This window comes from Artemia franciscana, chromosome 19 (assembly GCF_032884065.1).
Source record: "Artemia franciscana chromosome 19, ASM3288406v1, whole genome shotgun sequence".
Classification (NCBI taxonomy): domain Eukaryota; kingdom Metazoa; phylum Arthropoda; class Branchiopoda; order Anostraca; family Artemiidae; genus Artemia; species Artemia franciscana.
Genome location: NC_088881.1, coordinates 7044254 through 7069742, shown reverse-complemented (window position 1 = coordinate 7069742; position 25489 = coordinate 7044254). Strand labels below are relative to the sequence as shown.

General features: G+C 35.7%; 1 protein-coding gene across 7 annotated transcripts in view; it reads right to left on the bottom strand.

The window, feature by feature from the left end:
• The window catches only part of LOC136039233 (U7 snRNA-associated Sm-like protein LSm10), a 31927-nt gene that overhangs the window by 5677 nt on the left and 761 nt on the right, over positions 1 to 25489 (bottom strand). Inside the window, exons 1-3 of one of the 7 annotated variants that reach the window (XM_065722779.1) lie at positions 16844 to 16963; positions 9123 to 9187; positions 3607 to 3808 (exon numbers count right to left, since the gene is read on the bottom strand). In XM_065722779.1, coding sequence (XP_065578851.1) covers positions 3607 to 3770 — 164 coding nt within the window. In that variant the 5' untranslated portion in view covers positions 3771 to 3808; positions 9123 to 9187; positions 16844 to 16963. Of the gene's footprint in view, positions 1 to 3606; positions 3809 to 7069; positions 7231 to 9122; positions 9188 to 11938; positions 12090 to 16843; positions 17017 to 23970; positions 23993 to 25489 lie in introns of those variants that run through there. The other 6 variants (XM_065722784.1, XM_065722781.1, XM_065722783.1 and 3 more) reach the window with 6 other exon arrangements.

The following is a 25489-nucleotide window of genomic DNA, read 5'->3' as shown; positions in this document are numbered from 1 at the left end:
CATCATCGTGTATCCAACGCGTATCCCTGTTTATATGTATTATCTTGATGGACGTCGTCCTAAGGAATATGCCAATGGGCTCTAGGAAAACAATCTATAAATGGGAAGGTAAAACTCTCTTAGACTTAGATTATGCAGATGATTCAAACGTCCTTGATAAAATATTAGCGAGACGAAGAAATTTGGAGGTAATGAGAATTTCGGATGCAAGAGTAGGTATGAAAAGTAATGTTAAGGAGACTAAGATGCTTAGATTAGGAATAAATGAGGGTGAGGAGATGATTTTAGGTATAGAGAAATTGATGAATTGGATAGCTTCAACTATCTACTTTATCAGTTCGACCTGGGTAGTATTATTAGTGAAGATGGTGAATGTAGTTGAAGATATGAAAATTAGAATAGCCATGGCCCAGGGCGTTTTTTCTGGTTGAAAAGTTTGGAATAATAGAAATGTAATTCTCCGAACTATGTTTATAATATTGGACGCCACGGTAATGGTAGTGGTCAAGTATGACTCTGAATTGGTGACTTCTTGAAAGGTTTTGCGTAAGAATTGCCTAAGGATAGTTCTAGTACTCCTTTGACTGTATGTAAAACAGTAAGTTCCACAAAAAAGTGACTCTATCCCACTTCCTGGCCATGTAATTGGCGCACTAGAGTTGGAATCCTTTGTCCAAAGGGCGAGGGGTTCGATTCCTGGTGTCGCCAGTTATTTGGTTTACGACGGGGTCAGTGGCGTGACTCTGTAAGCTGAGCCAGGGTCGACCCAGTTCTAAATGGGTATCCGGAGAAATCTAAGGGAAGTAAGCAGGAAGGGTGTGCGAAAGCAATAAATGGTTGGCCCTCAGCCCCCCTCCCATTGTACTTCCTGGCTGAAGGGCCATGCAACGGACGGAAATCGGAACCGCCGGTAAGGACTGTAAAACTTCAATGCTGAATTACTTACTTTACCACTTATTATGGAGGTAGATAGAATTAATTTACTACAAAATTACAATAATTATGATATGTAGCAGTCTACGTGAAGAAATAATATTCAATAATGCTAAATGGCCAAAATTATAACATTTAAATAACACAAGATCATTAATCCTGAGAAAGAAATCCCTAACAACTCTCCCCAACAGCTTTCTAGGAGAAAATGAGATATTACAGATTGACACCCTTCAAATCACCCTTCCCATCACTTGCAATACCAATTTTTTAGCATAAAGTTAGGCATACTGGGCCTTTTTTGAACCGAAATAATGCCAAGATTTTCAATCTAGACAATTACAGAGCCAAATTGAGACCGTTGCCATCCCCCTCTCCCCTCCCAACTCCAACTTTAATAAGAAAGGTAGGCATACTGCATCTTGTTTAAATAGAAACATCCAATAATTCATGATCTGTCTGATTTCATTCTCGGCCATCCTCAAAGGCACCTCACCCTCTTATCGAAAAGATTATTTATCAATATGATTAGAGGCACAAAAAATACTCGAACCCTCCAATCCACCTTTCATTGCCAACTTTTCCTTCAGTGAGGTAGGTGGCTTTTTTTTTTTTTTTTTTTTTTTTTTGTTTGTCATTCAGCTTGAAATTTAAGGGACAAGTACGCTGGGTCAGTGTAACATAAGATTTATGACTTTCAGAGGCTTAAGTTCCTTCTCCAACCTTTATTCTGTTTGAAACTTGTGGTGCACCTACTTTTGGGTAGAGAGGCCAGAGCGGATTCATTTTCAGAGGTGACCACCATTTCTGAACCCTGCCTACCCTCCGCACCAACTGGTCCACGCTTACTTGAAATTTGTTAGGAGGCTATATACAGCCAGAAAAAAATTTAAACAATAAAATTTAAACCATTGAGCTATAGAGCCCAGGCACTAGTAGACTTTAACCTTTGATTTTTGGGGGACTTTTCCTCTATTACAAAGAGTGGCTCCTATGCAAGAGTTGTAAACTTGTTCCTCTTCAGTTATGCAGGGTTGCATACATCAAACTGCCGCTCCCATTGAGCAAGCAAAAACGCGTTTGATGATATACATTTTTTGGCGTGTGTTATGTAACCACGGGCAATGTTACCTACATAAAGAGCAAAGTGGCTATCATGTATTATTTGTTTGTTCTTTTTTTCCTTATGACCAGGCCACTTTCTATGATCATAGACAATTCGAAGAGGGCTCGTTCGATTGGAAACTGAAAGTTCTCAGGCCCTTTTTGGTATTGGAAAGTGATCAAACGGCAACCAAACCCCCTCCCACATCATTTTTAGTCACGTTCTCCCCGTTAGCTTCCAAAGAGGGACCTCCTTGAGGGAGATGTGGAACAAAAACAAAAGACACTATAGGTATCCAAGAGGATAGGTATCCATAGATTGTCAAGAGGAAATATCTACAACAGCTAAGGATAATAAGTTGAAACTTTCAAGATATCTTGAAGGACACTATGTTTTAATTCTGTTTTTTGCGCTTGTGTCTATTTTTTTTTCGTATTTACTTTGTTATTGGCCTTTTAAATGCACTCTCAAGAGGATAGAAATAAAATAATAATAGTAATACATTGATGCAGGACCAGGGGCGTCAATTGGGAGGAGGGAGGGCTTTAGATTCTTGTTTTAGTTAGTGTTTTTGGCAACCTCAATGCATTATATGCCTTTTGCTCAATACGCCAGGGTGGCACTGCCTGTTGCTCACCTGAAACTCGAAATAACAGTCAAGTTTACTCTAAGAGATAATACAGACAGACAAGAATAAATCTTCTCCCCTCAAGTTATTATTGTTAAATATTTTTGAAATTTTTGGAATAAAAAGTGGATTATAAGTTTCCCCCCCCAAAAAAAATTCCATTTTCTTTGAGGTTTTCATTTACATTTATTAGGATAAGGAAACACAGAATTAGCTCAATCCATAAGGTCTGTGTGGTGGTAGGTAATTTGACCTACCACCTCTACAAAAAAACCTCTTTGAACCCCTATCCTTTCACAAGTAAACACTAGGCTGTACAAAAAAGTAGGCTGTGTAGGTGGTTCAAATCCTTAGCTTAATCTGAAAGAATAGAAATATATCTTCCATATTCCATACCCCTCCAATGGTTCATACTCGCTGACTTAACGCATAAAGCCAAAATTACCATTTACAAACCCATAGAGCAGTAATGACAACAGAGGCTAAGGATATTTTTCAAAAGGGAAGGAGGGGTGCTAAAAATTATTATGAAAGAAACGAGGAATATCGAATTGGAAAACTAGTTGATAATTTCATTCAAGTGCTCATTACTTAGTCAACACTTGTATGTCATCCCTGCTTATAAACTTACATAGGCATATTTGACATGTTGAGAAAAAACGTATAATTCCTTTTACAAGCATTCTCCAGTGGTTGCTTTTTATTCTTGTCAGGGAAGTGAGCTAAGGAATGTAATTTAAGAACAGCTTTAGGCCAAGTTTTCCAGCAGAAGGAGAGAAGGAAAGACAGTTCTCTAGGGATATTTTAGAGAGGATTTCCTCTTTGTGTTCAGGTATATTATGCATTTACATGCTTACACTTCCTTATGAAATTTGTCTACACCATTTATAATTTGCAATATTTTATGATGATCAACAGATTTCAAAATAAAGAAACTCACGCATCAACGAAACTGATTTTTCCGACCACGCTGCTTTCATCCCTAAGATCAATTTGTGTCACTTGTCCTTGAAGAGAATGCACCAAACAGTTCAAGGTGCTTATAATCTTAAATTTCTCTCTTGCTGAAGGGAAAATTCTTGTTGTTTCTACTTCTGCTGACATTACTCCAAGCAGCTACTGAGTCATGGGCAATAACACTACTATATAAAACAAATTGATAAAAAACAAAGTATATTAAACAGTGGATTACAAATTGTCATTCCAAAAGTATAAAATATATATCATATTTTATCTGCAAGATAGACTTTTGCTTGACTAAAAAACCTTCCACTCCTAGTCTGAAACAAGACTTAGCTAAAATTCGAAGACATCAAAAGGGTCTTTTTCAACTTTTTTTTCTGATCAATTTAAGCGCATGCCCCTGTCCCCTTTTCTTCTCTCATTTGTCATATGCATTGTTAGTTTTGTAATTTTAATTTGCATAAACATACTTTATTGGCAAAAATAAAAGGAATTAGTTATTCATTTAAGTTGAAAAACATCAGAATCTGGCATTAACTATTACAGCTTTTTTGGATTGTAAGAGCAATACAGATTGAAATGCTATATCAAGTTTAAATTATGTGGTCTTATATCAAATTATATATCTATAAGTGTTGTTTTTTTTCGTTAGTTTGGGGCCAGTACTAGATGTGAAGAGCAGCAAAAGAAAACAAAATCATCCTTGGGCCCTTGGACATGCTGGTTAGGGCATTACAAACAAATACAAAGTTGGAACAATAGGAAAAATCTTTTCAAGACAGTTATTTCCAATGTCTTGAAAAGATTTTCCCTATTGTTTCAACTTTGTATTTGTTTGTTGTGGAAAGGCAGTGTGGTTTTCGTCGCTATTTTCGGTTAGGACATTCATTACTGTGAATCCCAATGCAGCTCAATATATTTTAGAATTTGGTAGAAAAATGCAAAAATAAAAAAATTGCTTAATAAGGGTGTTAGCACGCAAAAAAGAAGCATGTTATTCTGTCTTGGCCTTTTTTAAGTGCAAAACATTTGAATAACCAGTTTGTCACCTCTAGCATATGACAGTCAATGACACAAATTAGAACTGCATTTTTATTTGTTTTTTTATGGACAAACCAACCAATGAACTCAAAAAGTTGGCTTTGGTAAAAAAAAACAACATTATTTTGTGCTTTTATTAATTGATTGTCTTTCTACCTCTTCTGTAAATTATAAATGAAAACATGACTTGAAATGTGCTAAAGTAACCTGGTGAAAAATGTCAGATTTAAAGATCAGATAAGCTAATCCTATCAATCATAACAGTATTAGACCAAACTATAGGCCAACGAATATCTATTGACATACTGTAGTTTTGTTTTCAGGATCCTTTATCTGGGCGAAAGCTGGACTAAACCTACAAGCCTATAACATATATAAAACTTCGTTTCCAGCGATTTTAAATGGCAATATTTTCCTTTTCCTATTGACGAGAAATATATTTAAAACATTTACAAAAATGTACCAAACATATGTATACCATGTATGGAAACATCAGAGAGCCTTATTGTAGGACCTCATGCTTCAGCCACGTAAAGGATAAAAAGTCAATTTTTCTTCAATTTTTTTTCTTATGCTCTCTCTCTCTTTCAAATGTTTTTATACAAAAAATCTCTTAGCTTGGCTCTTGGCTGTTCAAGAAAGCTATATTAACAACTTTAACAAAATTCATACAAGCTTGTAAATGTTTTTAAGCTTAACTATCTTTCTAGACAGTTTATGTTGATTTTACTCAATTAAAGACCTTTTTTCAAAAATTTGTTCAAAAAACAAACATATACAAATAGACAATCTTGATCTCTTTTGATAAAGCTTTTTAACATTTGGGAAAATTCCACCCACGAAAAAAAAATCAGCTATGGTGCATTCAGGGTCAGACCTAGGGGGGATCCAACCCCGAAAAAAAACTTAACTTTAGCTGAAGGTACAACAAAAGCACTGCCCCTCCAGAGAAAAAGGAACTATCCCAATAGAAAAATTACCCCCCATGAGAAAAACACTAACTTCAGCTCTAGGCACATTAAAAGTACTACATTGATAACTGTATTAACATTTGACAACACTGATAACATTTGATTTTTTTGCATAAATTCTATATTTGGGTATCTCTACTTTGAAATAAATCCATGATAATAAGGCCACATCACAAAAACAATTTTTGAACTAAAATAAGTCAAAGCAAGGTCATTTTGCAAGAGCCAAATGTCTGATTTGTCGAACAAAGTGAGGATTTGCTAGGCATTGGTGTCAATTCATTAAATGCGGGGGGAGGGGGGCAAGTCTATTTTCAAAACCAAGAGGGGAGAAAATTTTGTTACCTTTTCAATGACAATGTCAAATAAAAGAATTTTATCAAAATCTGGGGAGGCCAATTAACGCCACTGTTGCTAAATAGTCACATTTGCAAGTGCCAGTGAAACAAAACCAGCCATTAAATGGGACAAAAGACCTTTTTGAATAATATATATGGAGATGGGGCACTTGGCATCTGTCCTCTGCTCTCCAAATGTTTTTTTTTTACTTGGGAATGGATTTTTCCTATATTTAATTTTTAAAATATTGTATTTTTTTTTTAAGAGAAGAAAACAGCAATATCAAAACATATACTGTTCAGAAGTGAAATAGTGAAGTAAATCAACTTAAAGCATATCAGAATTACTATAAAAGAATAAATAAACCTAAAAAAAATATATTGGACCAAAAAAAATTAAGTCAAATACACAAACAAATATTAATTATCACAAAATAAGACTCTGGCTGATGCCCCTATCAAACCCGATTAAGGCACAACCACCTTTTGTGCTTTACCAAAAACTAAATAGATTGATTCTTAAGTTCCCAAATGAGATTTACAAAATTAATCAGAAACGAATTTATTCCAAAATTATTTACTATTGTCTCCTGTAGACTTGATGAGTATTTTTATTTTCATCATTATATGAAAAAAAAGACATTTGATTCAAAATAAAAACTGTTTTTAGTTTAGTTTATTTGACTGAAAACTTGATAGCTTGCTTAAAAATTGGCAACTACCACGTCAAAAATCTTATCTAAGGATCCAACTTTTATACATTTGAATGGAATTTTTTTTTAAATGGTAAAACCTAAACAGATTACAGACCTAAGAAACTTTTGTTGTTCCCTATGACAAAAACAAGACATATGTTCAAAAAACAAATTGTTTTCAGATTAGTTTCGTTTAACGAAAACTGAATAGGTTGCTTAAAAAATTGGTGACAAATAATTCAAAAGTCTTATCTAAGAATCCAATTTCTATACATTTGAATGAAACAGAATCAAAAGAAGCAACAGTATTAAACAAAGTATTTTAAAATTTTAAACTTTTTATTGTTCCCTATAACTTGACTATAAAGTTTGGGAATACAATCAAAATTTTCAACCTGGATTTAGCACTTTTTGTATTGAGTCAGCCCTTTGCTATTTGTCTCGAAAAATGCCACAAACTTCTGTAGATCCAGCTTAGCTCGTTTTGTTGCCAACCCAGGAATTTTTTGTTGCATGCTCAAAAATCCTATTTGCCCTCTTTGTGTCCTCTAAACACCTAATTATACATAAGCTGTTTAAAAAAAAGAGCATATTTCAGAAAAATAAGAGAATGTTTAATAATCCTCACATTGTATATGTTCACAGCATAGTTCTAAATATTTCAGTAATCTATATATATATATATATATATATATATATATATATATATATATATATATATATATATATATATATATATATATATATATATATATATATATATAAATAAGTTGTTTGTCTGTGTACTGACGTCGTGTTTGTCGACTGACGTCATTATAAGGATTGAGCTGTATGTTGTCATGAAGTTGTTTGTCAACTGACGTCATGTTTGTCAAATGACGAAATTACAGACCGGGACGCCAGGACACAAATGACGACCGGGATACAGGGAATATAAATGACGACTGGGACACTCAAAGAGAAATTACAGACTGGGACACCAGGACACAAATAATGACCGGGACATGGGGAATATAAATGACGACCGGGACACAACTACAACAGGGACGCCGGGGGCACAGGGGGGGATATATAAATGACGACTGGGAAACCAGGAATATTCAAAGAGAAATTACAGACCGGGACACAAATGACGACTGGGACACCAGGACACAGGAAATGTAAATGACGACTGGGACACTCAAAGAGAAATTACAGACTGGGACACCGGGACACAAATGACGACCAGGACACAGGGAATATAAATGACAACCGAGACACAGGGACACAACTACAACGGGAACGCTGGGGGCACAGGGGGATATATAAATGACGACAGGGACACAGGGAATGTTCGATTAGCAATCACCATCAACAAAGCTCAAGGGCAATCATTAGAATAATGAGTATAGATCTGAATACGGATTGTTTTTCCCATGGACAATTATATGTTGCATGTTCAAGAGTCGGTAAACCTGACAATCTATTTATATGCACAGACAATAGGACAGCAAAGAATGTTGTATATTCGCAAGTTTTACATAGTTAAAAACATATATGTGTATATATATATATATATATATATATAAATATATATATATATATATATATATATATATATATATATATATATATATATATATACTCACAGGTGGGACATAGGGACACAACTACAATGGCGCATAACGACTTACGCGCGGCGGGGGGGGCTTGGGGGGCGCGAAGCGCCCCAACCAACTAGGTGTTGGGGTGTCGCGCGGCACCCCAACAGCTAGTTTAATATAGAATCCTGAAAAAGGTGTATACCTGCTTTGCCTCTCACTCAGACTACCTGTTTTGACTTTGTCTTCAATTGGCCAATGGCTTGATGGCAACTTGATTTTAATTAAAAAATCAATAAACTTGGTTGATTTTTGAATTAAAATCAAGTTGTCATTAGCCAATTAGAGACAAAGCCAAAATAGGTAGTCTGAGTAAGAGGCAAAGCTGGAATAAGCCTTTCAGGATTGTATAAAAAATGATGTCATTTCCACTTGAGACAATAAATTTTACATGATCTTGCTTTTGACATGAACTCGTAGGCCATGACTGAGGAGATGTTGCTTTAGTAAATTTCAAGGGAACAAGTTAATAAAACAAAAGTAGCACCATTATAGTCCTTGTTTGATGCTCTTTCCATTTATCATGGTCATTTTTCTGGCAATACACACTATGTCTAAGAGTAAACCTGACAATGGTCCCAGATTTAGTACTTGGATCTATACAAAAATAAATTATATAAGCATCTAATCAGATTATTATGTTTCTTTCCATGTTATTTAAAATTTTAAATCATTTTAAATGAAATTCAACAGCCAGCAAATCTTAAAGTCTTTTGCAATTATATGAAGTATATACTTTTAACAGGTCAAGTAGCCTATAACAAAGAAAAAGTGAGCATCAACAGATTAAAAATACAGAGAAATATACCATCTAGGATTATAGCTGGGACCATCAGATGGGGCAGAGTGATGTCAAAAAGGTGACTCTGGTATCTGGAAAGATCAATAATATAAGGAGCCAAACTGTGCTATATTTATCTATTAGCCTGTTTCCTTTGGACATGGTCATGCACTAAATATTAACCATTATCTTTGTAATAGATCTATGTTATTTGTCAATTGTCTAACATAAGTAATACATTTTGGAACTAGAAGAAATAAATTGTATTTTTTTTTTAAAGAAATGAACATTAACATAACTTTGCATAAAAAGGAAGAAAAATGGGTCACTTCTAATGGAAGCATGTTAATAAAATAACAAGAGCCAAAAGCTCATATTGCACTTGTGACAAGGTCAGAAGAGCCAAGATTTAAAATAAGAGCTCTGAGACACAAGGTCCTTCTAAATATCAAATTTCATTAAGATCTGATAACCCATTTGTAATCTAAGATACCTCATTTTTCCTAATTTTTTTTCTGAATTAACTGTCTGTATGTCACTTGGTAAATACCAAGTGCCATAAAAATAGCATCATTAGATTCTTTATTTTTTGTTGTTTATCAAATGTTATGGTTGACTACCTTACAATACTATCACCTGCTCACCCTGTGGATCCTATATATAGCCCTAATAATAAATTTATCTGTTATACAACCACAGAAGAGAGAATAATGAGGACTTCTTTCCCAAGACAGTGAACCAACAAAACGTATTTGAATGTTTTTGGCCCTATATCTAAGGGCTGTCTTCAAGACGTCTAAGGGCCGTCTTGAAGACGGCCCTTAGATATAGGGCCGAAACATTCAAATAGGTTTTATTGGTTCACTGTCTTGGGAAAGAAGTCCTCATTATTCTCTCTTCTGTGGTTGTATTATGGAAAGGCAGTGTGGTCTTTGTCATAATTTATCTGTTCTTTCTAATCTTGTGATATCATGTTTCTTTGTTAAAATGAGTTTCTACATTCTACACTTGATAAAATCTAGTCTTTCCTAATAAACTTTGAATAATCTTAAACAGGATATGCATATGTCAAGAATTCTAGACTTTTCAGACAAAGGATAGTCAAAACTTGATTGTTTTAAAGTGAATTAAACTGGTAAATTAACCATGAAATGACCAAATATTGACAGCACTTTAACTCTGAGCATCACAGAAATTTTTGCTGGACCATTAAAGCTGAGAGAAAGTAGGCCATTCTAGAAAGTATTTATAAAGATATCTATATCACACATTATTTTATAGAGACCTAGGTCACACAATTACACTCCACATGATTATCCCGTTTTGTCCCTATACTTGAGGCATTTTTTTCAGTTTTTTGCTTCTACTATCTGAATAGTATTTTATATATTTACATATTTAAAAAAGTTGAAAGGAAACAATAAAATAAAGTAAAAATAATAGACATGTTGAAACCACCAGGATTCACCCACAAATATTTGAACACATGTCAGATTGTGTTTTGACTTACACTAAAAACAGGTACTTTTTGTTCTGTCAAATTTGTAGATGAAAATGCTCTAATTTAAGAAAATTGGAGTTTTCTACCCTTTTCTGATAGAACTTCAAATATATGAAAAATCTACAAAGATTTGTAGATATTTTTTTCTTCATACTGAAACCCTTTTAAAACCAAAAGACTTTAAAATTTGCCTTCTGGAGTAGAAAAAGTGATTTTTTACAAAACCTACTGAATTATTGGTACCTATACCCTAGTCAGAAAATTGACCATGATATTTGGAAAGAGCATAAATATAAAGGAATACTAACAGTAGTTTTATTTTAGTAGCATATTTCTTTTAGAAGTGACTAACCACTAAACTGATAGGCTACTAAAACAGCTCAGATATGAAAATACTTCAAACTACTTTATACTTATTCCATTTACATTTGGCGCACTGAATCCTTTATTTTCTTTCATAATCCTTTACTTTCATAAAAATTTTAATGGTTTTTGGCAAAATTTTTAGAGTGCTTACATTTTAAAACCTTTTTTACCCCAGCATGGCAAAAAAATTTTATGTTGGATGGAAATTGTCTAGTCTAATGTTTCCATTTTTTAATGGAAATTGTTTTCACAAATAGAATAAAAGAAAGAAATCTAGAAAAAGAAATGATTTCTGTAGAAAATTCTAACTAGCTAAACTAAATCAAATATCAAAATGCTTTCACATCAACATTAAAATAATGAAAAAAAAATTAAGATGGTTAGACCACATCTAAAAAAAGAGGATGAACTGCCCCTTCCAAACATTAGTTTGCACTTGCCTCATACCTTCACTTCAGCTTCTTCAAAAATCTTTTCAAAACTAAGATAAACCTATGTAAATCAAGCATCTATAGAAACGGGTCAGTTTTCTTTAGTATATATTTACCTTTATGGTACTATTTGGCCTATTTTCATTTTTCATGTGTGTACTTAATTTTGAACCACTGGATATTTGCCCCTAATTTGTGAGATAAAGCCAATTACGCTTATTAATTGCGTTTTAATCAATTCTTTGGTACCCTGAGTAACATTTTGATGGGCTAACCATAGTGATAACCAAAGATCCTAATAGCCTATATGTCCTGTTAGGCTACAATGAAATAATATTCTTCTGGATTTTGGTATTCCTGATATATTATTGATAGACATTTGTTGAGGATGTTGATGCATACTGTTATTAGTGAATAAAAGTAAGTGGCATGAAATAATATTTTCCCAAATTTACAAGAGATTAAGAACATTTATCAGTGTTTGAAAGTGCCTGAATTGACAAACAAAAAGTGCTTAATCTGAATAATCATAACACTGTATTTACCTGTTGATGTATAGCTGCTACAAGTACCCACAAAATTACACTCTTATTTGCGCATGCGCACTGGGTCTCTGAATCCACGTTTGCTTTCAATTTTGAATTAGTAGCGAGCCACAATTTTGAACTTAAGAAAATCCTCTCCACGAATTCAAAAATTCGTGGAAGATGGCAGAACAGTACCGTGTAGCAAAACGTAAGATGATCTCACCCTGGAAAGGCAGAAAGGACATTTGTGCCTCCTGCAAGGTACCACTAACACCACAAACCGGTTGCCTTGAATTGTGATCATTGTTTGAAGTGGTTGTGCATTCAGTGTATCAAGATGCCAAAGACCAAATACAAGCTTATCAACACCCTAAGTGACGGAAATGAGATTCACTCGCTTTGTCCTCTGTGTGAACTCGACCCACGCCAAAAGAGAGGCATAAGCAAGGAGGACGTCGCTAGCATTGTCAGTACCATAGTTGTAAATTCAACCAAGCAACTTAAGGAAGATATTAAAAGCGACATGGAAGATATGCTGTCAGGTCTTACAAAACGAGTTGGGGACATTGAAAGTGAATTGGTTAAACTCTGCACAATGGATGACATGCAGACAGAATTTAGAAAGCAATTAGAAAACGGCCTGCAAGCTGCTTCAAAGACAATAGCCAGTGAAATAGACAAAAAGGTAGCTGAGGCCGTACAAACCAACAGAGAAAGACAAAAGCGTAAAAACAATCTCATCACTTTTGGAGTCCCAATCAGCCCTAAACTGTCAGTTGAAGCACAAAACACAGCCGACAAAGCTTTCATTTTGGTGTTTCTACAGAAAGAATACAGCCTGCCTGCCACTATCACAAGTGTAAGGTGTCTGAATAAAAGACCTTCTGCAGCAGCTGCTCCAGATTCGTCCAACACCACTGTACCAATTGTCTTCACAGTTACCAATCCTTTGTTGCCCAGAAAAATCGTGAATACATCATACAAAAGAAGAAACAAAAGCGACCCCATACAGTTCCACCACAACAAGGTTAAAGCTGACAGAGAAAGCAGAAAACTACTACTGGCAGAACTACGTGATCGTGAATCTAATGGCGAACTAGATCTGGTCATTTGAGGCAACAAAATCGTCCAAAAAACCCAGAAGCAATGGTGGTGTGATTTCAATTGTCATCCCACCATCAGTATGTAGTGCAAATAGTTATACCATTCTTTGTAAAAATAATAATGATGAAGCAACCCTTAGTGACATTATTAGTAATAAATTGTCAGACTCGTTTGTAACTGCAGACGCTTCCCAGGCTGAAGAAGAAGAGATGAGCTTAGTTTCTATTGATAAAAGCAAAAGTGACTGAAAGCAGATGTTGAAGAAGAATTGCAGATATCCATTGATCTCAGCATAGCCATCACCAATATAGACCAGCTACCAAACAAAACCAACGAACTCAGGTCAGCAATTTATAATAAAGATTATGATTAGATCCTCCTTACTGAAGTGTGTCCAAAAAATAGCCAGAACCAACTAACTGACCAACATGTTAAAATTCCAGGATACCAGATAATATGCAATCTTTTAAGCCCTGATTGCCATAGAGGTATTATAGTCCTTGTTAAAACTTCGTATTTCATCAAACCTATGCAATTATCACTTCAATTTAAAAACCTTGAAACAGTATGGTTTGATCTTTGTGAAGCTGAGAACTTGCACAATGTTCTGATCAGGGTGGGATGCATCTACAGAAGCCCCTCATCACTGACTGGAGACTTTAACTTCCCTGATATAGCCTGGAGTGATGGATTCCCATATACAATGTCACCATCGAATTGCCTGCAAGAGGAGTTATCCCCATTCATTCAATGCATTCAACCTACTGCTATTCATTCATTCAACCTACTGCTAGAAATCCAGACATTGATCAAGAAAATAACCAACAGAATCATTAAGAAAGCATTTGTTGACTACAGATCCATTAGAGCTGATTTATCTAATGTTAATTGGGACAATATCCTCAAAGGACCTGTGGAAGACAAATGGAGCATCTTCAAAACCCTTCTTCTCAATGCAGAGAAACAGCACACATTGGTTAAGATGGTCCCCAAACCTAAAACCCTACCATACATGACCAGGGAAATCAGGAAAGAGAGGAACCAAAAATCCCACTACTGGAAGAAGTATAAAAAGAAGGAGGACAAAGCCAACTATGCTAAGTTTGCTACTGCACGTAACAAACTGCGCCAACTAACAAAGCAATTGCACCTGAAATTTGAGTCCAAACTTGAAGATGACTGCAAAAACAACCCCAAGAAATTCTGGAACTATGTCTCAAGCAAAGACCATAACTGCCTCAACATCAAACGTCTGATGAGGGAAGACAATAGTGAAGCAACCAATCAAAGAGAAATTGCAGAGCTGCTCAACCAACAGTTTGCCTCTATCTTTACATCTGAATCAGATGCCCAACTACCATCAGTGCCTTTATCCAACACCACTAGTCAAATGAAAAAAATAATCATAGATGAAGCTGCCATACTAAAGCAACTTTCAAACCTTGATGCCAACAAATCTGCTGGACCAGACAACATCCATCCAAGGTTACTGAAAGAAGTTGCATGCATCATCACTGCACCCCTTACAAACATCTTCCAATCTTTGCTCAATTCTGGCACTATTTCATCTGATTGGAAAGAGGCATATGTGGCCCTCATTTTCAAGAAAGAGGAGAAATCAAGAGCGGAGAATTACAGACCAATCAGCCTAACAACTGTTGTTGCTAAGCTTCTTGAGAGAATCATGAATGGTGTGATCCATGACCATCTTACAACCCACATGATACTTTCTAATAACCAACATGGATTCCGTCGCAATAAGTTGGTGGAAACCAATCTACTTGAAAGTTATAATATCATTACCAAGCTCTTTGACGCTGGTATACCTGCTGACCTGATTCTCCTTGATTTAGCCAAAGCATTTGACAAGGTCCCCCACAGAAGGCTTTGCATAAAGCTTCTCTCTGCAGGCCTGAATCAGATAACAGTTGATTGGCTTATGTGTTTTCTCACTAAACGCACACAAAGGGTCAGACTGTTTGGATCAGGTGGTCAGAAGATATACTCCAAACCTTGTAATATCATCAGTGGTGTTCCACAAGGTACAGTCCTTGGTCCAACCCTCTTCTTGATTTACATCAATGATTTAGTTACCAGGGTCAGCAATAATATCACACTATTTGCCAATGATTCTAAGCTTTTTGGTTCAGCACACAGCGCAAGCCTCCAAGCCAATCTTGACCATATCAATGAGTGGGCTGAAGAGTGGCTACTGTCATTCAACATCAGCAAATGCTGCATCTTGCACTTTGGACCAAAGAATGAAAACGCAGTGTACTCAATGTGGGATCCTGAGAAGTGAACAAGGATTGATCTTCAAACCCACAATGAAGAAAGGGACTTAGGTGTACTTGTTGATAATCAGCTCAAGTTCCACCCCCAAATAAGGAATGTGGTTTCTAAATCTAATGCAGGGCTTGGCCTACTCAAGAGATCAATTACAAGCAGATCACCCAAAGTCTTTCTTAAATTTTATAAGGTCATCATTAGACAAACCTTGACTTTGGAAACTGCATAGCCACTCCCCAATATAAAGGCAACACAGGACTTCTTGAGGGCATGCAGAGGCGTGCCATCAAGGTTATAAATGGGCTGAAAGACCTCCCCTACAATGAAAGACTAAAAAAACTCAAATTATCCACTCTGGTGTACCACCACAGACGAGGTGACATGCTGCTTACCCATAAACTCTCTAATGACACATCTAGTCTCCTCAACCTGAATATGTCCTACCAATCCCATACAAGAGGCCATTCAAAGAAACTTCCTAAATGTCATGTGAACACTAGAATGCATAAAAACTTCTTCTCCAAAAGAATTGTCAGCAACTGGAATTCCCTCTCTGAGTCTACAGTGTCAGCAACCTCACCTATAGCTTTCAAGAAGTCACTGGATAGCGAGTGGTCATGCAGGAACTGGAAATACTGCTGGCAAGATCCAGATCAGTAACAGATGTCAGTCATCATCACTCACAGAGCAAAACAGATCCATTGGACTTTATTGCTCTGAAGTGCAAATTTTCATTATATTTGGGAAAACTACCTCTAACTTTATATTTCAAATTACATTATGTTTTTTCATTTAGATTTGTGGCACTGAATCCTTTATTTCCAGTATGATACAGCAATCATAACCAAGACAGCTGCATCTTAATCCTACTCCCCATTATATATTTTAAGATTCTTTCTAGTAATTAATTTGACAAGAAATTTTACAAATTTTTTGAGGGCTTTTCTATTGAAAGATACCTACTAGCTTAATCAGAAAGCTAATCACCTCTTTAGCAGTTAAGTCCCTGTAAAATCTCAGTCATACTAGCCTACACAAAAAATGGATGATTTAACCACTGAATACTTCAAACACTTCTTAATAAGTATGCAATTAGCCTGAATATTTTGATCATATAGCCTAGCCTACAGCAACAAACTATACTAATAGACAGCAATAGAGCCTAACAAAGGCAATAAATATAAAGCTTAACCTTAGTCTATCTCAAAAAATAGCCTAGCCTATTCTATAATCTTAGACACAAACTCTTGTCTAAGAAAATAGAGCACAACATCCTATTCACAGACACAGTCAATCTTGGACAGAAATAAGTCTAAGAGAAGTAGGATATTGTAAAACACAATATTGAATTTAAGAATAATATTAGACTAGATCTAAAGCCTATTAAAATTGTATTGTAGGCTATGATAAGACTGAACTGTGGAGGTAACTTTTGTCTCAATTCATGTGTTGAAAAACCTGAAGTTTTCCAAAAATGTTGTAAGCTAATCCGAACTAGTCTTATCCTAATTATCAACTAATTCTAAGTACCTGGACTAAGTACTTGAAGAAAATATCCCAGACCCTTTGAAAAACACGTCAAAATATGTAGAGCCTTTCAAAACCAAGAATGTCAACACAGTAAAAAAAAAGTGCACTCTTAAAGTGCTAAAATTGTCCAAATTTGCATGTTTCACTATAAGTTTCGGCACTACAGTAAAGATAAATTCCCGCGGCTCGCGCCAAGACAAGCGCATGTCCCTTTAAGAATAGTTGGATTAGTCAAGGATCTAATTTCTTTTTTTGTGTCCGGTTATTGTGTCTTCAGAATATACCCTAGCCATCTCACCCTTTTCTTTCTGTAGCCCAAGAAAGCGGGATTGAACCAAACTGTTCGTACAACTGTTTGAAATTTGGTTAGTCAGCTGGGTGCCCAAAACAATCCGTAGACAATTTCTCTGGAAAATATCTAGCAAATGTTCGTCCGTTTTAGGATCAGAATAATCGGTGGGACAAACAAGCTGATGAAACGGAACTGTAAAACTCGACTGTTGAATTGGAATCCCAGAGATTTCCAGCAAATCTATTTTTTTAAGTTATGGTGTCAAAATCATGAGCTTACTGCCATAATTGCCATTGGGATGGTGTTTTTCGTGACTTGGATTATCAGTAATATGGCAAAATTATAATTCAAATTATAAATGTTTGATCCGGTTCGCCAGAAGCGTTTCTGCTCCTTGGCTAAGATTCCAAATACTTGTACAGCTATCCTGGACTCTAACCTGCCATGGGAAATTGATCGTAAGATATTTAAGGCAGCAATTGATACCTTAAAGAAGAGAAATATTGTTTAATAAGGATTAAAGCTTGAAGAAGTCAATTTTTAATAGGACGCGATTTATTTATAGTTTTTGATTGTGCAGAAGAGAGCGGGAATGAGTAGGAAGAGCCGTATTGGTACCAGCCGGCCTAGTGCCTTAAACTGCTGGGGACAGGTAGCTCAGGTACTCGCACTTCCCACAATCAATAACAGTGTATTATTGTTCATAATCGTATATATCCATTGTTCGCAGACTGGAGGAGAATAGCGCTTCCAGTAGCTAGTTTTTCTGAAGAAGAAGTCAAAGAGGTGAAAGGACTTGTTATTAGTCCATATACCTCCCTACAATTTTTGGAACTGGAAGAAGGTCTCTGATGATGAGACAAATTACAAAATCCTTTCGTGCAGCCAAACTAACGGAAAAAGAAAGAAAAATCAATTTTAATTTGAGCACCCTGGGGTCGGAAAAATTTTATAAGAGAGTCTAAAAATACCCATATCGACCCATTTAATCATAATCGACCCATATAATTCATAATTTTGCTCATTGCCAGAACTTCTCAGCTATCTGTAGAAACTATTTGTTCTGAGCAGACCCTAAGGGGAAAAACCATCCCTACTACAGTAAAAATTTCTAACTTACTTTGAAAGAAACATACTATTAAGGAAAACTCATTGAAGAAAATGTTCTATGAAAAAAAGGAATGTCTGAAGCTGGATCCACAATGGATTTATAAAAATTAGAGTAATAATACAAAACAAGATGAGAATCAAGCAGCTGATGTTAACAAATAGTAAGCAAGGAGTGACTCAACGTAATAGCAACCGAAACTAAAAAAAAAATGCAATTTTGATAATTATCATGAAAAGAGAAATCACCAATGCAACAGCACAATACACCAAAGAAATTAGGTTTTAAGGCTGATTCCAAATATTTAAACTTATTTACGTTTAATGTAATCCATTAAAGCCAACTAGCCTTGAAGAATTTGCCTGATTTTTGAATAAGAGGCTAACATCGCCAATATCTCAAGGAGTCTTAGTCAAAATCACACCATTAGATTCAGTGTATCCGAGAAACCTAGTTTAGAGGTTTCAAGCGGCCATCTAAAAATTGAATAATTTTGTGTTTTTTTTTCAGAAGAATAATCACGAAAGTGTGTTTATTGCAAGCTGGAGGACAACTACACCCCCTCCCACGCTTATTTTTCCCTCGGTCATCGAGACAGCTGTTTTGTTCATCATAGTTGAAAGGTCCAATAATTATGCCATTGGAGACGACATCCCTCTCTACAGCCTCTTCGTTGTGGACTTTACCCATTGTTTACATATAGTATATGTCATTGGGAAGCATACAGAGATTTGTTTAGGAGGAAAGGAATATTCTGTGTGACTTTCCGTGACGTGAATTTTTCATGGGATGGGACGTTCCGAGGGGAAACTTTTCAGGCAAAATTTTACACGCGGGAATTTGCTTGAACTTCAATATAAAATTCTTTTTATTTGACATACTTTGTCCTTGCTGACCCCATTTTGCATACAGAGATGTTGTTGGGAGAATTATCCGAGGAAAATTTTCAGTGGGGCTGTAATTGTCCTGGGGTATTTTTCCTTGGGGGGATGTTCGCGGTAGAAATTTTCTATGGAGAAAATTTCCCGCATAAGAAATTCTCCATGAGCGAATTTTCTATGGAAGAAATTTCCTATTAGAGGGGGGGGGGTTCTAAAAATGTCTGTGGATGGGATTTTCTACATGATTTGAAAAACGATCAGAAATTAAGTAAAAAACAAGTATTTATCGAACGAAAGAAGGCTGAGAAGAATTTTTCTAGGCCTAATTTTCTGTAGTAAATTTCCCGATGGGGATTTTCAGTGAGGATTGAATTGTCTGGGAGGAATTTTTCGTGTAGGGATTTTACTTGGGAGGAATTTCTATGGAGGAATTTTCTGTGGGGAAGGATTTTCCATGGATGTAGGAGGTGGATTTCCCGGCATTATTTGAGAAAACATCTGAAATTTGCCAAAAACAAAAGTTCTTTAACTGAAAGTAAGAAGTGACATTAAAACTCCAGACGAACAGAAATTATTCTATAATTTCATAAACAGAATTATTGAAATTATAAACAGAAATTATAAACAGGAATTATAATTTCATAAACAGAATAATTCTATATAAACAGAATTATTCTCCTATATTGAGGAGGCATTGTTCTTTACGATAAAACTGGAATCTTTATGGAAGTTCTTCAAGAGCAACTCCTGAAACAAAAAAAAAACGTCTAATTAGAATAAAAGTCTTTTTCGAAGTACAAAAGTACAAAAAACTTTAGTTCGAAGACCAAGGTATTTAAGAGGGGGTAGCTTTCCCATATACAGAGCACTTTATATTCATTCTATGTTTTTTATGTTGCTCCTCACTTTCAGTTTAATAAATGTTTATATTTCATTTAATAATGCACGAAAGACAAATTAGTCAAATTGGTAGTGGCTTTATTATATAGAGCCAGTATATTTTACAGGAGATTATAGGGCTATTTATAGGAGAGTATATTTTAGTGATAAATAAGCCTTTGCCACTGACACGGTAATTGGCCAACTTCACCTAAAATCTAAAACATAACAGGAGCTTAATAAAAAGAACAGAACATGTGTTTTCAAACAAAGTAGACGATTTCTATCAAAGTTTAACTAACCTAAATTATCATTTATATGAGATGGTCTTCCTTCCCATTTGACATCGCTCTTGAGGATAAAGTCATATAATGTACTACCGAATGGATTTTGAATATAACAAATGCAGTTTATTGTTAATTAATGCTTTTTATGGCACTTGGTATTAACCAAGTGACATATAGCAATCGCAAATTCTGTCGGTCTGTCTGTCGGTCTGTCGGTCTGTCGGTCCCGGTTTTGCTACTTTAGGCACTTCCAGGTAAGCTAGGACAATGAAATTCGGCAGGCGTATCAGGTTCCAGACCAGATTAAATTAGAATAGTCGTTTTCTCTGTTTGACTATCTGGGGGGAGTGGGGGGCTGGTTAATTTGTAAAAAAATAGAAAAAATGAAGTATTTTTAACTTACGAATGGTTGATCAGATTTTAGTCAAATGTGATGTTTGGAAGGATATCATGTCTCAGAGCTCTTATTTTAAATCACGACCAGATCCGGTGAAATTGGAGGGAGTTGGGAGTGGGAAACCTAAAATCTTGGAAAGCACTTAGAGTGGAGGGATCGGCATGAAATCTGGTGGGAAAAATATGCACAAGTCCTAGATACATGATTGACATAGCCAGAACAGATCAGCTCTCTTTGGGGTAGTTGGGGTGGGAGGGTTAACTCTGAAAAATTAGACAAAATAAGGTATTTTTAACTTAAGAACGGGTGATCGGATCTCAATGAAATTTGATATTTAGCAGGATATTGTGTCTCAAAGCTCATTGGGGGAGTTTGGGGGGAACCTAAAATCATGGAAAACACTTAGAGTGGAGGGATCGGGATGAAACTTGGTGTGAAAAATAAGAAGAAGTCTTGGATACGTGATTGACATAATTAGAACGGAGCCACTCCATTTGGGGGAATTTGGGGGAGGAGGGTAAATTCTGAAAAATTAGAAAAAATGACGTATTTTTAACTTACGAAAGAGTGATCGGATCTTCATGAAAGCTCATATTTAGAAGAACCTCGTAGTTCAAATCTCTTATTTTAAATCTCAGCCGCATCCAGCGTCATTTGGGGGACAGTTGGGGGAGGGGACGGATGGGAAGAATAAAATCAAGTCTAAGATACGTGGCTGACATAGCTGGACCGGATCCGCTCTCTTTGGTATAGTTGGGGGGGGGGGGGGGGTAATTCAGAAAAATGAGGTATTTGTAACTTACGAACGGGTGATCAAATCTTAATGAAATTTATATTTAGAAGGATCTTGTGCTTTAAAGCTTTTATTTTAAATTCCGACCATATCCTGTGACATTGGGGGGAGTTGGAGGGGGAAACCGGAATTCTTGGAAAACTTGAAAATTGGGGTATTTTTATCTTACGAATAGGTGATCGGATCTTAATGAAACTTAATATATAGAAGGATCTTATGTCTCAGATGCTCCATTTTCGATTCGACTTGGATCCGGGGACATAGGGGGTTAGAGGAGGGAAAAAGAAATCTTGGAAAACGCTTAGAGTGGAGAGATCGGGGTGAAACTTGATGGGAAGAATAATCAAAAGTTTTAGATCCATCATTGACATAATTGGAACGGATACGTTCTCTTTGGAGGAGCTGGGGGGTGTTACTTTGGAAAAATTAGAAAACTGAGGTATTTTTAACTTAAGAACGGGTAACCGGATCTTAATGAAATTTGATATTTATAAGAAATTCATGTCTCAGAGCTCTTAATTCAAATCCCGACCAGATCTGTTGACATTGGGGGGAGTTGGAGGGGGGGAAATCGGAAATCTTGGAAAACACTTAGAGTGGAGAAATCGAGATGAAGCTTGGTGGATAGAATAAGCAAATGTCCTAGATACATGATTGACGTAGCCGTACTGGATTCGCTGTCTTTGGGGGATTTGGGGGGCAGTGTTCAGTGCTTTGGCGAGTTTGGTGCTTCTGGACGTGCTAGGATGATGAAAATTGGTAGGCATGTCAGGCAGCTGTACAGATTGACCTGATAAAGTCGTTTTCCCAGATTCGACCATCTGGGGGGCTAAAGGGAGAGGAAAAATTAGAAAAAATGAGGTATTTATAACTTACAAGTGGGTGATCAGATCTTAATGAATTTTAATATTTAGAAGGACATCGTGACTCAGAGCTCTTATTTTAAATCCCGACCGGCATCAAGCTTCTGATTTTCTTTTTAAATCAATCTATTGATTCTTAGAATTTTGTTACAGCTCATACCATATGAGCTCTTGGCTCTTACCTCTTCCGACCTCGTCACAAGTGCCATATGAGCTCTTAGCTCTTGTTCATAATGCAATTGCCTTCCAAATGACTTGAGCTGAAAATTTACTTTTAAGTGTGAATAATATAGCATTTTTGAAAATTAAGGCACTGTTGGAAATATTTTTATACTTTTTCCTTTGCCTTCATCTTACAGTATGTTTTTCCGAGTGAATGGATATGTAGTCAAATTTTTGACTTTCTCTTACTTTTTGCACTGAAGTTTGACTTGCGTAATAATGCTTGGACAAAAAAAGCTATTTTAGCGTGCTTGCTTCTAAAAACTATATAGCAGTTTCCTAGTAAGGTATAGTTTCTGCATTAAGAGGTAAGCCATCATCCTGTCATCGCCAATAGCACATGCACTTTACACCATATTCATCAATTTATACAATAGCTGTTTTTTAAAATCTCAGATCTGCTTTAAAGACAAGACGGGTTGAATGTGGAAAAAATGGTTTGGTTAGCAAAATTAATGCCTAACCATGGTTATTGATCAGCGAAATCAATTTGACGACTCAGGTATTTTCCATATTTTCGAAAAACGTTTTGTCCTGCCCTCGTTATAAATGTCACTGCAAGTGATTTGAATGAATTTTGGGGATTTTGAATATCTTGGGAAGAAAATTAAAAACAAATACATCAAAATAAAAGATAAAACACCAAAACAAATTCTAAGTGGCTCATTGATGTCCTAAGTGAGGATAAGAAAGTAATAACTGTTGCAAAGCTGTTAACTGCTCTATAACGATTAATTCACTGGATGAAAGGTTAGTTTTTATAGTCTGTTTGAATGTTTAAGAGCAAATTTCATACCACACGCCATTGTGGTGTCTGACACTCCAGCACCGTCAGAGTAACATATTTTTTGTTGTTGAAAGCAGTGTTTCCATTCTAGGGATTTCCCCCCTAAAACAGGGATTTTATAAGTCTTTTAGGGGCAAACTTTTTCCTTTAGGTGTTTGGGGATTCTTTGGGATTTTACAAGTCTACTGGTTTTTTAAGGGATTTCTAGAATTTCGGGAATAGAAAATCCTCTTCCAAACCAAAAAAAGAGAATGGGACGGAAATAGTTTTCCGTCCCATTTATCCAAAAATATGATAGTCTGGACGCCATAAAAAGAGTTAAGGATATTTTGCACCGTCAATTCGAAGGCGCATTTTGATTGAATGCTTGCCCAATGCTGGATAGAGAATTCTAGGAGACGACAACAACAGTAACTAAATTGACATAGTAGTCAAGAAAAGAGGGGTCCGAAATTCTTTTAACACTGCTAATCATTTGAAGAATACCTGGTAAAGGTTTAGGTAAGGGACCCCTGCAGTCAAGCTGCAAAGGTACTGCCATATTAAACCAAGATTTGATTAAGGACCATGTGAAGTCAATGAACGCATTCTAACTTAATTGAATGACCTAAGTGTTACCTTTCCGAAAATCGTCAGAGCTGCACAATATTTTTACTGAGAAACAGTGCAGCAGATTGAAAATCGTCCTCGTTTCGATGATGATATTTACAAATATTCAGAAATGGTTCAACCGTATCACATCAGTGACTACGGCTTGGGTCACTCCAACCCTTTGATCGAAAGTACTGGAAAGAATCATTGTATAAAAACAAAATTGAACAGGAGTGTAGGAAGCAAAGTTTCATCAATGTTGAAAATATTCAAATATGGATGTTGTTACCTAATAGCGTTGGGTTTATTGGAAGAAAACTTCCAGAACCGAGGCATACGCAAATCCAAAATTGGCAGTTATATTTATGCTTTCACTTCCTTTCTGAAACGTAACCGTCGAAATGTTTTCAAGTGCACTAAAAATTTTAGAGACGGACAAACGGAATAAGCTTAAAACGGAAATGCCACGTGGATTTCTGAAAACACAATATGGTATAAAGTGGGCCCAAGAAAGTATTCCGTGCTTTGGCTAGGACGAGCATCTACTGTTACACTTGAAAACAGTCAAGGCTTCACCTACTACTGGAAGAAAAAGGATGAGCGTATTAAATCTGATTTTGACTAAAAATAGACTTTTCTTTAATATTGTTTTTTTTTATCAATATAACCGGATACTGAGGTAACTAATAGATTGTTCACATTAGGATGATAAGCAGTGTAGCAATATAACCCCAATTTTCTCAAATAACCATTTAAAACAAATATTTATTTTGACCACCATATCCACTGACGTACTGACATAACCAATTAAGCACTGATTGGTCATGCGTAACAGAATTGAAATGCATTTCTCTCACTCGTCTTCCCACACCGAATGCGCCTTTTTGCACCTTATTACATGAATGTGAACATTATTCTTTTTGATATGTTTTTTACTTTTGATGTATTACTCAAAGTACATATTGCGCAACTTTCTATCCTTAAAATTCATATTTTTATCTATATTTTGATAGATTTGTCGACAGATAGTTTTTTTTTTAATATTTATATTAACATATGCACAACAAAATATTAAAACAAGTCAAAACAATATAATGCTTGAAAAAGTAACCAGTTGGATAATATTAATGCCAAACATTGTACCAATTCAAATAATACAGAGGTGTTGCAAAAACAGTAATAGGAAGGAAAAGATTATTGCAAAGAAAAAAATATCTTTAAATGGTCCAGAATTCGAAATCTGGCACTGGAATCTGTAAATCAAAATGGAACTTAACTAGTTGATAATTGCAAAGCATTGTTTTAAACATCAAAAGAAGATATTTGGTACAAGTAAAGGTATTGAGTGGCAAAATAAGTCATCTTGAACAAATATTATTAAAAGCCAGCATAGGAAGGCTTTACCAGTAATTTGGAAAGTAGTCAGAAAATGGGGAAACCTACAGAGATTTTGGTATTGAAAGTGGGGATTTCTAGGGATTTCCCTCCAGCCTCTTAGGGATTTAAAAAATATGAAGAGGAAACACTGGTTGAAAGACAGTTGAGC